We start from the raw sequence: 16,298 nt of genomic DNA on the forward strand, positions 1-16,298 counted from the left end.
TGCTGCACCAAAACCCAACATTGCTGCACGTGATGTGGGCTGATGACACCAAGCTAATCACAGCTTCTCCGGAGACACTAGGAACAATAACAATCATCAACTACCGGTAGTCCTAGGCCAGGTGTGAGTTAGACTTTCTCAAAGCCCGTTTGCGTCGCTCGCTATCGCGACTTCGTCGCTCAAAAGAGTCGACTTGTGGCAAGTCTAGGTGTGAGTTTGAATAGTGATACATGTAGCACGTGATAACTCGCGTCGGGAGTTCCTTTGCAAGCGTCGAACGAACGTAGCCAGAACCTTCCTCGCTGGTCGTGATTTTGCAGAAAGGGAAACGAATAGAGGAATCGAGCAGGAAGCGCTTCTTTCTCTTCCATTTCTTCCTTTCTTTTTACTGCGTCTACCACTCACGCAGGGTAGGCTGGTTGCGACCTCGTTCTCAAGGAAGAAGAGAGACTTTGGGATGGAGCTTGAGCTGGTTGCTGTGCATGATACGGCTGTACATTTTGCGCGTGGAGAAAAACACAAGTGCATCAAAGAAGGCGGTAGGATGTTACTTAATTGCGTGTCAGGCAAATTCCCAAATGTACTGGATACATAGCTACGTAGCTCATTGCCTTTTGTTATAACAATGGTATGTAAATGCGCATGTCAAGGTTCAACCCTGGTTTGAATCTATACAAATAGCACCTCTCCAAAGACAGAAACCGCTGTTGAGGTTAATATGGGCCTAAAAAAAATTATAGCATGGGACGAAACCCGACTAAGCAGACAATCAGCATTCCGAAAGGAACACAGGCCCGATTTCATGTTCGTTTGATACAAAAGAGACCACTCTCAAATTAATCTTGTGTATGTATGTTTACCGCCCTAGTATCAGAAATATGAGAGTATTGGATCGTTAGTGGATAGGCCGATAAGGGGAGACACCCCTACAATTTTTGAGGCACTACAAAGCTTATTCAAAAGGTGCAAATCGTGTGGCTGTTTCATCTTCGGAATCAGTTGTCTGACCTACGAATGGTCACAGAATATTAAAAGAAAAAGTGTTCCTCTCCACCAACAAGTGTTCAAATCGATGGTTCTTCTTTAAATGATGAAAGTATGTCATTGGCTATTGTGTAGTTTTGGGTTGAACGTAGTTTTAAGACGGCAAAGACATGTTAGCTTTCTGAGGTAATCTTACTCTATTACAACACTGACGTTACATTTAACTTACAAGGAGAAACAGTCAACTGGTTATAAATACTGACAATAACTTGGACAAATATTAAAAGGGATTATCATCACCGGGTTTAAAATTGTTCTTCTCCTGACTGATTTATGTTCGTGTTTATTTGTTATCGATGAGAATTTGATCGTGCATGTTCATCGAAACTATATATGCGCTAAAAATTCGAATTAATAAGTTGACACTGGCTAAAAATATTGTTTTTGGACGTTTCGGCCACTACTGTTGCCTTCTTTAGCAAGATAAAAATGCAAATGTTCAACGGCGTCCTGTTAAAATATGTAACGAATGTGTGATAAAAACTAAATGAACTTTCCGAGTGCAACAGAAAGTCTCTAGAGCATTCTTCGTTTCATTCTTCGTCTTCATTGTTCGTTTATAGCGTTTATAGCGTTACGGCATAGCGCTACCAAACGTTTACAATAGCATTAAGAATTCATAGACTCATTAAGAATGCTCTAGAGACTTTCTGTTGCACTCGGAAAGTTCATTTAGTTTTTATCACACATTCGTTACATATTTTAACAGGACGCCGTTGAACATTTACATTTTTATCTTGCTGAAGAAGGCAACAGTAGTGGCCGAAACGTCTAAAAACAATATTTTTAGCCAGTGTCAACTTATTAATTTGAATTTTTAACATGCCTGGCTACAACCCGAACATTTTTATATATGCGCTAGTTTATGACTTTCTTTTCTTCTCAAATCATGTCTGCATACTTGTTATATGCTTTGCAATGCATTGATAAATAAAAAAGGGGCCCATTTCTTTCTGTTTCTAATTTACTAAGCTGCCACCGAAATCTATCAGCACGTATCCGTCAGCAGCATTCACTTCATTACTTGGTTTCAATTCACCCGTGTAATAGGATCCACCCCCTCCTCCCTTCGCTCGAAATGATGAGGCATTCACACCACCGCCAGAATATCCGCCTCCACCCCCTGGGAAATAGTTGTATGCCGCCCCACCCCCACCAAATCCGCCAACTCCATTTCCCGTGCCTCCCAGACCACCATTTAAAAAGGACCTCCCGGCCTGGTCACATGAGCGAGGAGAGGTACACGTTATGTTAAAGCTACACTTTCCATCGCCTTTATAACCACCCCCTCCTCCTGCGTCGTTTAACTCAGCAGCGCAAACTGACCCACCCAGACCATTTGCGCCACCATACACGCTCCCATTCCTGCTTGTTTGGCCGTTGTCCCCATTCATTGCCGTAATCTGATTGCTTCCCCCACCCCCACCACCAGCTACTACCAGAAGCGTATTATCGCTGAAAACTACAAAGGTGCCCCCACCGCCTCCTGCTCCGGAGCTTCCTCTAAGGCCTTTCTGACCAATAAGAAGGTGAAGTTTAATTCCCTCGGTAAGTTGCACCACCCCACTTATAATTGCACCATGGCCTCCTTTGGTAAACGAGTCCCCGCCCGAAGCCCCTGCTACAGTTAATTGATATAAAGCTGTGAGTGGCACTGTCCAGATTTGTATCCCTTGGTTAAGTGTTACTGTCCCATGAAGAGACGTGTTGACGTAGCCAGCGGTTGATACCGGTCCAGAGTTGCCCTGCATTCCAAGAGTGGTAAAACGAAATGACAATGCTAAAAAAAAGAAAAAAAGTAAATATATACAAATTTAAGCAACCTTTTCGATAGTCCGTGATAACACTATAATCAGTTTTCGGTTATATTGCTGATCGTTCACTTTCAAATGAGTTACTACCCTTTAAATCATGTCGCATCCCACCTTTTTTAGGTTTCGATTCGCTATAGACCAAAAAAACGCGAGCTTTCCAAAACTAGAGCATGGGTATAAATTTATCACTTACGCCAGAGGTATTGCACGGATACGAGAGAATTACAGTTAATATTATTCCTTTCTTCAATCTGGTAGTAGAGTCGTGTCGGTTGAATCTATATATTAAAAATGATTAACAAAGGTTAAAAACATTGGCCGTTTTCACACTAGAGACGGACAAATTGCCTGAGCGTGAAATTGGAACGGACACGAAATTTGACGTAAAAGTCGTCTGAATTTGTCCTTCGATTTGGCCGTCTAGGAAGACGATTTTTTGAGGACGACTTGGTCGTCTAGACGAACAAGTCGTCTAAAAGCCGTCTTAAATTCACACTAGACGAACAAATCGTCAGACGATTTGTCCGTCTTTTAGTGTGAAAACGGACATTGTGTGCTGTACATACGTGAAGTATCACCTTCGATCTTCTCGCAGTACATTCCATAGTAAGGCGGATCACAGCGGCAGGCGTATTGTCTGTTATCATTGTCATAGTCACACTTGTTTCCATTTTTGCATTGTCTCGAACAGGAGGCCTCCTGTAAGAAATCACATTGCTTTATTGACAGGTCGGAGTTATTTTTTGTTGCAACTCGAGAAAACTAGATGGGATTACCAAATAAGGAAATGCGGGGTGGCACATTTTTTTGTAAGGGTAAAACGTATCTATTATAAGTTTTTTTGCCAAATTTGCGTGTGCCATTTATTGTGCGAGAAAAAAATAAAAGAAAACAATGCATGCATAATAACAGACCTTTTACAGGCTCGGACTATATATTTATTACAACCATCGGAGTGGGACCAATTCTGTAATAAATTATGAATTATTAGCAGTTTCTTATGATGTTGAAATTTTTATGAAAATGTACATACGCCCTGTATTTTTCTTTCCCTGAAATTCAGCATTATAGAAAGGCTTAGCTTCGTTTTGAGGGTCTTTTTACATCCGGTCCTCACAGGAGCGAATGACCCTAAAACAAGTTGCGGTTGCATTAGGAAAGATGGAGACGATTGTAAACCCCGAATTAATATAACCTTAGAATAATAATTTTCTTCACGAAGAATGCATTGGTTTCTAATTCACTTATGTGGTGATTTGATTTGAATGCTTAACACGTACTTTCATTAGGAATTTGAATTGATGCAAGCTAGTTTACTAAATTAAGATTCATTATAATTTCGTAAGCGTCAGTCGTTCGTTGTTTTAAAACAGCTATATGTTTTTCGCTTTTAAATTCACTATTTCCCAAATTTTTTTAGCTGCACTACTGTCGTCAAAACTGCGTTAAGTTAGATTTTTCTTTACTTTAATATCATTATTCTTCCTCGAATTCTGCGGTTATTGTAACATGTGCAAACAAAAAAACTGCATTTAACTTTGAAAAATTAAAATGTGCATGTAATGTTGCACTTCTTGTACATTTGACAGATGCAGATTTGATTTTACAACAAAAAAAAACTCTTGCGCCCTTAAATTATGGATTTTTCGTCAAAAAATGAGAATCCAATTCTTTGACAACAATATTATGGGTAAATTGAATCCACGGAACATTCTATTCGAACGATAATCGCAAAATAAATCGGTTTCATTTGTTAGTTGTTATACTATATCTTGGCAGTTTGTCTAGCAAAAGATAAAATAATTCAAAGTTATAATGTTAACGATTTCCTTATCAAGTTACAATGCTCACAAATAATTTTTTAGCCAACTTACGTAAAAATTGATGTACTGTTGAAAGATACATCTGTCCCTTCTCACAAGAACAGCTTCAGCAGTTTGTTCGTCTTTGATTCCATTTTTATGAAGATAGCAAGTGCCCTTATTTTTGTCCCAAGACTCAATGCAGTAAGTTTGTGCAATGCAATAGTTCTCAGACAAACAGGCAAAGCCGCATTGAAGTTCCCCGAACGTTTTTGTTTTCTTTAAAATATCTGTTTCAAGCGCAAAGCTGCGGCGTTGGAAAACTGCTCCATCAAAGAATCGGCCGTTCTCTGCCCGTTTCCAACAAAGTGTTTGCGGCAAATGTCCTAAAACAGCGAAAGAAAGTACAAAGACTACTGCAGCTTTGTAAACCATTGTTCACATCTTAGAAAATAATTTGATACTTTGTTTACACAATGCTTTGATCTTGAAACAATTGTGAAATCCCCTTTTTAACAAACACTTAATTATTCAAGCTAATGTTTGTTTAGTTTTAAGTTATTTTTTATTGGAGACGTCATTTAAATAAGACGCGAGACAGAATTAGACATTTGGTCGGAACTTTCTGTTTGTGTTGATTTTCAGTTTTTGTTGGCAATCGACAGAAAGTCGCTTAATTCGGTTTATATTCCGGTGTTTTACTATTAAGATTCATTTGAGTTGGGTTATAACTTCCCGATCAGATGTTAACGTATGGTTAAGTATTTACTTTGCCGTATGTCTGTCAGATAAGTGTCAGATTGTCAATCACAAGTTTGGGTTTGGAGATTTTACGCAACGTGCAGTAAGAAAGTGAAGCTCAGATCAGTGTGTTGAATTACTTAGCGCTGTTCATACTCATTTCTCACCGAATATTAAAAAAATTGCCATAATAACAACAAACAAGCAAATTAAAATGTGTGTGTATTTACCTTCCTCAGCGCCCTATTACACTATTATTGCTTCACTAGATAAACGTTCGGGCTCCATTTAAACAACGGTTTAATTACTTGGCGGCCCATATTTCACGTTTTATGAGGTTGTCCCGAACGCTTCTATTTTTTGTTTTTACTGTTGCAAATATTGAACCATCTGGAATATAAAGCTATATGCAGCCCTTACACTCAGTGAAAGAACCAATTGCAAGGCTGTTTACCTCATTGTAGTTAACTCGTCCCGAGGACTTTGCTTGCGCTGTTCCTCAAAGAACGCCTGACAATAACTGTGTTCTTCCTCTCTGTGGCTACAGTTATGGGTGTTTACATGAAGATGATTAGGCAAAGATATTTTAAATTTTTTAAAGGGACTGTGTTACGGCTGAGTTAAATTTAGTTTATAAAGTTTTGCCAAATACTCGCTCTGAAACTTAATGTTTGCAAAGAAATTACTTTTATGGATCTAAATAACAAAACCATAGCTTTATTGCAACCAAATGTGTCTCCCGGGTGTTACAATTTTAAGTAACAATCTTGGTGTGTTATTGAAATGTTCCTTCACCGTTTTAAGAGGGTTTTTTTTATATTTCAACGAATTTGATGGTCATTTCCCATGCCTAAATTTGGCTAAAATCCGTGACACAGTCCCTTTAACTAGGAAGCTTAATGTAGTCGTGCAATGTATTTTTATAGAATGCTGAACGTATTGTCAAGGAAAGCAAACATTGAAATCGCAATCCGTCCCAGAATAAACATCGCAAATCCTATGCCAGGATGATAGAAAAAGAAAGAAAAAACGATAATTATCATCAGCTGATGATAAGTCTTCCAGAGCGGTTTTATTTACTTCTAATATCCATTACGGTTTTCTACTTTTAAAATGATATTTTGTGTCTCACTGTATCCATCAGAAAGCAGCTTAGTGAGGTTTTATTGATTCTTGCAAAGGTAATTGAACATAAACGCAATAAACTATGAAGTAGTTTTCCTGAAGGCTGAAAAGCGAATAGTATTTTAAAAAGTACATTCAATGGTTAATTTAAACTTATTCTGTCACATGCTTTCTCAGCATGACAGTTTTCTTTTACCTCGATGATTAGCAATGTTTGCATTATAGCAGCTGGTTGGACTTGCTAAATGTGTGTAGCTTTAAAAGCTCCATAAAAACTAATAGAGAACCATTTTAAGTGAGTGCTAATTATTTCCAAGCATTTCCACTTTGAGTTATAAGGTGCTTTCAAGATGAAAGTTCTCAGACTCATTTTGCTTCTTTTTACTACGCTTCGATCCACTGACAGCTTAGAACAGCGCCATATACAAGGTGCACTCAAAACAGTCCCACACCATAAACTGGATGGTCACCAAATTAAGATTCTAAAAGGTTCTACGTTGTTGTCCTGTGCTCAGTCGTGCCTAGCAGAGTCCAAGTGCGTGTCCACGAACTTTGGAGTCTCCCCAGCAGATAATAAGCCTGTATGCGAATTAAACGATCATGGTGTTTCGTTGCTATCCAACGATGAATTGGAATACGCTAAAGGATTTGTATTTTCTCTCTATTCGGAGACGTTTCAAGCTTCCATTGACGAGGAGGTAAGAATTTATTTGAGGTGTCATTTTGATCAATAACGCCAAAGGAGCAAGCTTTAGGAATTCTTTACATTTATCAGCTCACTTTTTTAGTTTTAGTTTAAAGCTTAATTTTCATTTTGCTTTTCTTTTTTTGTGAAGTTTTCCGTTCGTTTTACGCGACTGGGTAATCAATACTCACGAACTTGCATTACAGTGATTTTTAACGTTTCCATTTTATACAAGGCACTAAATCTAATCTATAAAGATAAAATATGGCATTTGGATATATATTGAACAGCCCTTTTTTAAGACCAATAAGGTAGATTATAAATTCTAATTTCCTTTTCTTTGCTTGTTTTGATAAATTTTGATTTTAGTTCCTTTTTTGTTGTTCCAGGGTGGATGTAAGCAAATAACTTGCCTCAACCAAGGCCACTGCTATTTTAACGAAGACAGACAACAATTTCAATGCAAATGCATTCTGCCATGGACAGGAAATAGTTGCGAGACAAAGTTAGGTAAAGTTCAGTTATCGAATGCTATATTTACTGAATTTAATTACAGTTCCCTAAAATACTATCATTACTGAATCATCCTTGGAACTTATTTTACATATTACTGTTTTACTTTGAAAAGAATGTGCTAAACTAATAACACAACGTAAAAGAAATTAATTGCACATTCCGTTTGAAGCTTGGTTGTCTTTCTTCCTTGCGTTTTTTTTCAGTGCGCTCAACAAAATAGCCGCTGTCATCGTTATTTCAACCAACCGTAGTGCACATTGATCGAATAGTGCATATTGATATATATTTCTTATCCCGTAGATATTTATTACGACTTCACTACACTTGGTGCGACGGGCAGGTTCGGCCCTACGAATAACAACCAGTACCATGCTACATCCTTGGAAGGAATCTTAGTACAAAATGGCTTGCAAACATGGAATGTTCCCGTGACGGCTCAATATCAACTTGAACTGTGTGGAGCATCAGGAGCGGACTTCACCGACCTTGGCACGAAAGGTGGCAGAGGAGCTAAGCTACGAAGAAGTGTCCATCTTCAGAAAGGAGCACAGTTGACAGTTTTAGTAGGACAGGATGGATTAGGAGGAGGAGGTGGTGGTGGCACGTTTGTTGTATTTGCTGATGATGGCAGCCCGTTGGCTGTGGCTGGCGGTGGCGGTGCAGCGGATGTTGTTGATGGTGATCCTGGACAAGCCGGCAATAGTGGTAGCGTAAATGCTGGCCAACCAGGAAACGGAGGGATGGTGTGTGTGACTAGAGGCAAGGTAACGGACTTGTTCGGTGTGGGAGGTGGAGGTGGTCTCGTCACCAATGGTCGATGCTATGTGAATTCCAATTGCAACAAGCCATGCACCGAGAACGACGGAGGCAAATCGTTTAACGCAGGTGGAGAAGGAGGGTACAGTACAATAAAGAAGAGTCGATGTGCAGGCGGTTTCGGCGGTGGTGGAAATTGTGGGGGAGGAGGTGGATATTCTGGTGGTGGCGCTCAAGTTGACGGGAAAACTTTAAATTATCACGCCGGAGGAGGAGGGTCGTTTGTTCCTAACGCTGATTGGACGGTTGTGTCGGGTGGTTGTTCCCCTGGAGACGGTTTTGCTTCGTTTCAAATACTGGCAGTAGATTTATGAGTGGTCGCCAAATATTAAAGCCTGGTTATGACTTATTGCCGAAAGTACTAATTGGAACTCAAACTATCAGCTGGGGGTATTTCTAACAGTTCTAATACAGAGACTTGTAAAACAGTTTTCAGAGTTTTTTTTGCGCGATGATGCAAATGAAGGTGGTATATACACCTTATTCCAAAATGGCGGCAAATACATTAATCTTTAGCCTATATGTTAATTAGCCCTTATTGCCTCGTTTTAAGCCAATGATTCTTTTGAATTCTGCAGATACGATCGAGGCAACGAGGGCCAATTAACATGAAGACAAAAGAATAATGTATTGTCCACCATTTTGGAATAAGGCGTATTGAACATAATTTGTTTGCACAAATTCCCTTTCACCTAACAATTAATTCTTCAAACTCGGCTTATGTCTGCTTAGTTTTAAGTTTTTTTATTATTTTAACAACACTTAAAGTAGGTGCAAGATGCACATTTTGTCGGAACCTTTTATTCTTGTTGATTATTTCTTTTGCTAGCAGCCGACAGAAATTCGATATAAGGCAGGTTGCTAGAGTTTAAATCTCAGGTCTACTGGTGATACTTTTTGTTCTATTTGGAACTTTGCGCTGTTTACACTAATCTCACACTGACAGCGAGGAAAATGTGTCTATAAAAAGAACAAAAAACAAACATTATTGACGTGTGCGCATTGTACGATATATTCGTGTACAAAAGAAATGTGTGCCGGGTTATTGCTCTCCTTACACGCTTGTAGTGCCTTGCGAAATTAATGTTCGGTTTCTTTATTAGCAACCGTTTTATTAGTACTGGCCCATAATTTACTAGGGGTCATGTTTCATTTCTAAGTCTGACAGTAAACAATTGTCTGTAAAAACTTATTTCGTGTTTTTAATGATGCAGAAAATCACCCAGAGTACTAAAGCGTTAGGCAGCCCATTCGATCAACCGAACATTTCAAGAACTACGGCAGCTTACCCTAGTAGCTTACCTCGCATCTCAGACTAACTTTCTAACTTGTTTGCTTACGCTGCTCCACAGAGATCACCTGACAATTATGCTGGGCTAACTATAGGCTGGGGCTTAGTGTGTTTGCTTGTTGACTGGGTCCATCATATTTACTTGATCCAACTATTAAACCAATTCAAGAAAGTAGTCGTGCCAATCGTTTCACTAGAACTGAAAATGCCGGACTAGAAAATCACACATAGAAATTACAGTTCCTTTATAAAGTCATCATATTCTAGGGAAGGGTGCAGAAAAAAGGCCTTTAATATACCGTTAATTATAGTTGGTGGTAGGTAAACGTTACTTCGTTACTTCAGGTTGTTTCGATATCCATAAATTTACACTTCTAAGTCCATCACATGACGGCTTGCATGAATGTGATGAATTTTAAAGTAGTTTTACTTGAAAGTTGGGAAACAAATAGTACTTTTAAAAGATTATTTAAAGGTTAATTTGAACTTCTTCTGTCACATGCTTTCTCAATCTGACGTTTTTTTCTTTCACCTCGATGATTAGCAATGTTTGAATCGTAGCAGCTGAATGCACAAGCTAAAATGTATGTAGCTTTTGTAAGAGCTAACAAAGAGCCATGTCAAGTGACTGCAAATCATTTCAAAGCATTTTCACTTTGCGTTCAGAGATCTTTTCGACATGAACGACCTTAGTCTCATTTTGCTCCTTTTCGCTATGCTTCGAACCACTAACAGCCTAGAACAGCGTCATATTCTCGGCGCGCTCAAGACAGTTTCAAACCATAAACTAAATGGTCACCAAATTAAGGTTCTGAAAGGTTCTACGTTGTTATCATGTGCTCAGTCGTGCCTAGCGGAGCCCAAGTGCGTGTCCACGAACTTTGGAGTCCCGCCTGCGGAGGTTAAGCCTGTATGCGAGCTAAACGATCGTAGTGTTTCGTTGCTATCCAACGATGAATTAGAATACGCTGAAGGATTTGTATTTTCTCTCTATTCGGAGACGTTTCAAACTGCGGGCAGTGACATGAAGGTAGGGGTGATTTACTTTAGGCTTCATTTTAATTAACGAAAACAAACGAGTGAGTTTCAGATCCACTCATGGTTTTTGCTTTGGATTTTAGGATGCTTACTGATGTTTTATTGATAAAGATAATTTCTTGATCGATAACGTACCAAATCTTTTTCACTTAAGTAGCATGAGTTTAACCTTTCTCTTTCACGTAAATGTACGTTTAACACTATCATTAAATGAACTGTTTAGACTTCACTGCATTACACTTAAACAAGAGAAAATTCGGGATTTTCTCTTGATGTTAACGCAAACTCAAAGTGCACTAACTTATTAAATTGAACTAAAACATACCATTTACAATTGTTACTCGTGTTAAAAGTTAACACCAGTGAAGTACTATGCTTTTTTCTTTATTTTTTTTCTCTGTGCTTACTTTGAGACATTGAAGGATATTGTTTTTGTGTCAGGATGGCTGTAAACAGATAACTTGTCTCAACCAAGGCCACTGCTATTTCGACGGAGAAAAAGAACAATTTCGGTGTAAATGCATTCTTCCATGGACAGGAAACAGTTGCGAGACAAAGATAGGTAAAGCTTGCTTTTGAATGCTATAACTACTACGTATACTTGCATTTGTACCACGAAATACAAGCGAGCTAGCCTGAGCGATCTTTGGCAACCCAGTAGCGGGTAAAAGGCGAAGTAAACCAGGCAAACTAGGATGCAAGGAATGGCGCAGTGATGAGAGCACTCGCCTTCCACAAATGTATCCCATGTATCTCAGTTAAATTTGTTGTTAGACCTCAGTCCTTGCTCTGAGGGCCTTTCTAATGTGAATCATGGGCCACAAGTTTGCAGTCGTTAGACTGTGGTATGTGCTACCCTTGTTAAAGGGTCTTAAAGAAATTTGACTTAACCATCGGCGCAGAGGAAGTTAACAAAACCCGAAAATGAGATTGTGCTAGAACTGTTGCTGTGCTAACGTCATGGAAAAATGGAAAATTTTTGACTCGAGGTAGCGAAACGAAACGAGCTGGTAACGAGTCCCTAGAATGGCTGTGAGAACAAAAACTCAAGATTTAGTTTCCCACCTGGTCCGATCAACACACCAGTAAAGCCAAGTTTACGCAAGCAATTTTTATATGACAATTTTTGTGAAAATTTTTATTTGCTTGTGTAGATGCCAAAGTTTATGAGACAAATGTATTTGATGACAAGCTGGTGTGAGCTTTCATGTGACTAATCAAAGTTGCCACACAGGGACATTGCTCGTGTAGACGACTCGTCACATAAAATCTGTTAAATATTGCGTCAGCATATGTGTTCCCCAATCTCCTAAACTCCCACTGATCACTGTGCGCTCGTATCTCTTTGCGTATCTTTGCCGTCAAACGTCATTACTGGCGCACTTAGCTTTGGATTGCTGACAAATGACTGTTGTGCAATCTACACGATCAAATATATTTGTCACAAAAATTGTCAGACATATAAATTGCCTGTGTGAACCAGGCCTAACTGTTATGCGTAAACAAAGCAATTACATAGTTGTCTTATTTCGTTCAACTCATTCAAGAAATAGTTTAAACCCTGAGTTCTTATGGTTTCTTTTTCCATAGATGTTTATTATTACTTTACCACACTTGGTGCGACGGGAAGGTTCGGACCAAAGAACAACGCCCAGTACCAAGGTACGTCTTTGGAAGGAATCTCAGTACAAGACGGCATGCAAACATGGAATGTTCCCGTAACGGCTCAATATCACCTTGATCTGTGTGGAGCTTCAGGAGCGGACAACAACAACCTTTACACAAAAGGTGGCAGAGGAGCTAAGGTACAAGGAAGTGTCCATCTCCAGCAAGGAACACAGTTGACAGTTTTAGTAGGACAATTAGGAAAAGGAGGAGGAGGTGGTGGTGGCACGTTTGTTGTATTTGCTGATGGTGGCAGCCCGTTGGCTGTGGCTGGCGGTGGCGGTGCAGGTGATTTTGTTGATGGTGATCCTGGACAAGCCGGCAATAGTGGTAGCGTTAATACTGGCCAGCCAGGAAACGGAGGGATGGTGTGTGTGTCTAGAGGCAAGGTAACTGATTTACTCGGTGTGGGAGGTGGAGGAGGTCTCGTCACAGATGGTCGATGCTATGTGAATTCCAATTGCAACAAGCCATGCACTGACAATGACGGAGGTAAATCGTTTAACTCAGGGGGAGAAGGAGGGTTCAACAAAAACTCTCGATGTGCGGGTGGATTCGGTGGCGGTGGAAACTGTGGGGGAGGAGGTGGATACTCTGGTGGTGGTGCACAAGTCGATGGAAAAAGTAAGAATCTGGATCTTCACGCCGGAGGAGGAGGGTCGTTTGTCCCTGGAGCTGATTGGACTGTTGTGTCTGGAGGTTGTTCCCCTGGAGACGGGTTTGCCACGTTTCAAATAGTAGTGGACTAATAAACTATCCTTTAAGGACATGTAGTGGGTGATATTAGTTCGATAGAAACTAGACTTTGGCTTGAAATGATTGATTGGTACTTCTATAAATGCAAGAGGAAGTGTCTCAGAGTCCAAGTGTCTTAGATACTTCTAGGTATAATTAAGTGTAACTCTTCACCTGTATTTTCTGTATTTTTTATACCACATCTCAACAGCCAAGCGTCTTTAAATTCCAAGCACTGCAAAGAAGGCAATTTTTGGAATTCAAATTCAATAGAGTTATCTATACCGTCAGAGTTCCATAATTAAAGAAGTCTGCATCTCGGGTAATGGATCTTTTTCCATCAGATTAGCGTTCTATTTTTAAAACAATGCTTGAGAAAATAACGTAGACGGCTTTTTCTGCGAACTAATAACCAATCGCGTGGAAGTATTATTTCGAGCGCGCCTTTGATTGGTTAGTAGAGCAAGATGAGCCGAATTGCTGAAGACAGGCATAGGCTATTTCGAAATTTATACTTTTTGTTGTTTATCATATAACGCGCAGTTAGTGAGATTTAAATCTTACCGGGTACGATCCACTGATCTGCTCTTTCGTCAATGATCATAGCACTGAAATTCAGTGCTAAAAAAAGTCGCAGCATCCAGTAGGATGTGTTGTGATTTGGAGTCAGATCATAGTTAAGATGGCAAAGAGCGAAAAAGAAAAAAAAAATCACTACAATTTAGTGTCAATGTAATGAGTACTGCTGTGCTAATTGATGACAGTGGAAACAGAGGAACAAAGATGATAAATCGAACAGAGAAATTTAAACGATGATAAAAATCCCAACTGGCAGGAGGCTGACCCGTTGGCATTATACAAAGCGTGGAGGAGTTCGGGACTATCGAAGACAAATTCATCTGGTGGCAGAGTGGAGGACTTGAACCCGGCACCCAGGCACCTATAGATTACAAGTCCAGCGCCCTAACCACCAGGCCACGCTGTCTCGCCTTTTCACTCGTCTTCAAACTTCAAGCGGTTGAAATCACTATTTAAAGAGAATGGCCTATGAAAATAATGTGTTTTGATTTATTGTATTGCCCACTGACTATCCAAAAATATTCGCAAACAATTTCAGTTAGCAATTTAGTAAACGAGTGGTTGTTTTTGAAGACTCGGGAGCAAGACACTATGATTGGGTTGAAGAAGAGGCATTCAACAAAGACGAAATGCGTTTTCTTTACCCAAAAAAATAAATATTTTATTCCAGCAAAAGTTGCGTTTTCTTTTTTTGCTTTCATCACAGACGTAAAAAAATCAGGTCAATGGTTTGCCTTTATTTGAAAGTATTTGTTTAGTTAGGGACTGCTGATACCGTACATTCCGGCTGCAACCATAAAGTAGTTTTGAATACTAGGAAACATAGCCGGAACTGTCCTGACTTTATTTTTTTTTTGCCATTCGAAATGTGGTTATTTTAAACGTAAAATAAAACACGACGGCTATCGTGAAAACCAATTCAACCGGATTTAATTCTCGAGATCTATTGCAAATTACGTATCCTAAGGGCATGATCTCGAGTTCTGCAAAAAAAAAGTTCATCTGAGTATATACCTGAAATATTCATTGCAAGTAATCGCTCAGTAGCGGATTAATTCGGCGAGTTGTTAATGGGTTGCTTTTTTAAAAATTTATACACAGAATTACAATCTCACGAACTTTTAATCTTTTATACACTGTCTCGCTACAAAATTTATATTCAAAACGCCTACTCAGTGACCTGACTGACTACAAACAAAGGCTGCTAAAAGCCACTTTAAAACAGTTGAAGCTTGACTCCGGTTTGCACGTCATTTGCTACCAAAACCCTCCCCCAAGATCTAGAACAATTGCAAACAAAAGCAGAGCAGAAGTCTGAGGAATTTTACTGACTGAATAAAGGCTGCAGTAATTCGACTCTTTTTCTATCACCAAAGAGAACACCTTCTTAAGGCTGCTAAACTTAACTTGTTTATTTTTCAGTACTGTGGTGTTTCGATTAATTAAAAATATCGTCCAGTGCTGATTGACCATGCATGTCGTCTACAACAGAGACCGTGTTGCGAAAGCAGCTAAACAATACATTGAATTCGAAAGGCGTATAATTATATAGTTCAAGGCCAAACGCGTGGTTTGCGTGCCTTTTTCCCAGCACTTAATTTCGCAACCTAGTTTCCATGACAACAAATGCACTACAACCTTAACAACAAACTTACCATTTGCCTTATTTCTTAACTGAACCTTTGCTCTACATAGAGAACGTGATTTCCGGCCAGAATGTTTCCCGCGCGTCAGCGTTTCAAGCAGTGCTCACGCCACGAAGACAAAGAGTACACGTTTTTTGTTGTTGTTTTGGTCAATTTACTTTCTTTTATTCTCTATGCCAAAATAACGGAGTTTCTTTCAAGTTGACAAGCACAGGAAAGTGTTTTAAACAGTTAACCTAACGTACTCTTTCATAGTCGGTTTTGCAAGCACGTTTTCTTTTCTTCGAGTGCACTTAAAACGGAAAGGAAAAATTGGAAGATGATTTGGTGCCGGTTAGATTTTCAAAGATAGGACGCTACTCATTAAAAGGAAGAAAATATAGAGCACAAGCGTACGCCGATGCTCATGTATGTCATTTAGGGAATTACGAAGAGAGAACATAAAGTCAGTGAAATTCACTTTTCTTATACAACTTACTTCAGTTATATCGTTCGCTTTCCAGTTTTCCTCGTGCATCTAAACTTAGCATCTAGAAATTAACTTGGATTTTTTCGCCTTTATTTATTTATAATTCCTTCACATAATTAACAGATTAAAAACTCAAGTCACTTTCGAAAACATTGTCACTTTTCCTTGCTCAGAATGCAAACCGCCCTTATTTCATTTTTTAGGTTCTGAGAACAACATTACACCCTCAGTTCTCCTTATAATTATATATCATTCGCCATGCATTGTACCGGTTCGTTGCGGTAAACTCGCAACTTCGGTGAGTTTTAAAAGCCGACTGACAGGAAGTATGC

The 16,298-nt window shown here is 39.3% G+C and overlaps 3 protein-coding genes across 3 annotated transcripts; 2 read left to right on the forward strand and 1 right to left on the reverse strand.

Moving 5' to 3' along the window:
* Positions 1-1,162: 1,162 nt before the first annotated feature.
* LOC144649760 (uncharacterized) lies at positions 1,163-5,095 on the reverse strand. Its single transcript, XM_078509343.1, has 3 exons — positions 4,733-5,095; positions 3,437-3,557; positions 1,163-2,824 (listed from the first exon to the last, which is right to left on the reverse strand). Exons 1-3 carry the CDS (start codon positions 5,093-5,095, stop codon positions 2,004-2,006), a joined length of 1,305 nt encoding a protein of 434 aa, XP_078365469.1. The 3' UTR covers positions 1,163-2,003.
* Positions 5,096-6,871: 1,776 nt separating this feature from the next.
* Positions 6,872-9,033, forward strand: LOC144649761 (uncharacterized). Its single transcript, XM_078509344.1, has 3 exons — positions 6,872-7,224; positions 7,601-7,721; positions 8,028-9,033. The coding sequence occupies exons 1-3, from the start codon at positions 6,877-6,879 to the stop codon at positions 8,855-8,857; spliced, it is 1,299 nt and encodes a 432-aa protein (XP_078365470.1). The 5' UTR covers positions 6,872-6,876; the 3' UTR covers positions 8,858-9,033.
* A 1,207-nt stretch (positions 9,034-10,240) lies between these two features.
* Positions 10,241-13,306, forward strand: LOC144649763 (uncharacterized). The gene is made up of 3 exons (XM_078509345.1): positions 10,241-10,864; positions 11,314-11,434; positions 12,463-13,306. The coding sequence occupies exons 1-3, from the start codon at positions 10,514-10,516 to the stop codon at positions 13,284-13,286; spliced, it is 1,296 nt and encodes a 431-aa protein (XP_078365471.1). The 5' UTR covers positions 10,241-10,513; the 3' UTR covers positions 13,287-13,306.
* Positions 13,307-16,298: the final 2,992 nt, after the last annotated feature.

This window comes from Oculina patagonica, chromosome 4 (assembly GCF_052425735.1).
Source record: "Oculina patagonica isolate OP01 chromosome 4, crgOcupat, whole genome shotgun sequence".
In the NCBI taxonomy this organism is placed as follows: domain Eukaryota; kingdom Metazoa; phylum Cnidaria; class Anthozoa; order Scleractinia; family Oculinidae; genus Oculina; species Oculina patagonica.

Coding starts and splice junctions, on each gene's coding strand:
- LOC144649760 (XM_078509343.1), bottom strand. CDS start 5,095: ATGGTTTACAAAGCTGCAGTAGTCTTTGTACTTTCTTTCGCTGTTTTA. Junction 3,558..4,732: donor AACAGTACATCAATTTTTAC/GTAAGTTGGCTA, acceptor GATTTCTTACAG/GAGGCCTCCTGTTCGAGACA. Junction 2,825..3,436: donor GTACTGCGAGAAGATCGAAG/GTGATACTTCAC, acceptor TCTTTTTTTTAG/CATTGTCATTTCGTTTTACC.
- LOC144649761 (XM_078509344.1), top strand. CDS start 6,877: ATGAAAGTTCTCAGACTCATTTTGCTTCTTTTTACTACGCTTCGATCC. Junction 7,225..7,600: donor AAGCTTCCATTGACGAGGAG/GTAAGAATTTAT, acceptor TTGTTGTTCCAG/GGTGGATGTAAGCAAATAAC. Junction 7,722..8,027: donor TAGTTGCGAGACAAAGTTAG/GTAAAGTTCAGT, acceptor CTTATCCCGTAG/ATATTTATTACGACTTCACT.
- LOC144649763 (XM_078509345.1), top strand. CDS start 10,514: ATGAACGACCTTAGTCTCATTTTGCTCCTTTTCGCTATGCTTCGAACC. Junction 10,865..11,313: donor CTGCGGGCAGTGACATGAAG/GTAGGGGTGATT, acceptor TTTTTGTGTCAG/GATGGCTGTAAACAGATAAC. Junction 11,435..12,462: donor CAGTTGCGAGACAAAGATAG/GTAAAGCTTGCT, acceptor CTTTTTCCATAG/ATGTTTATTATTACTTTACC.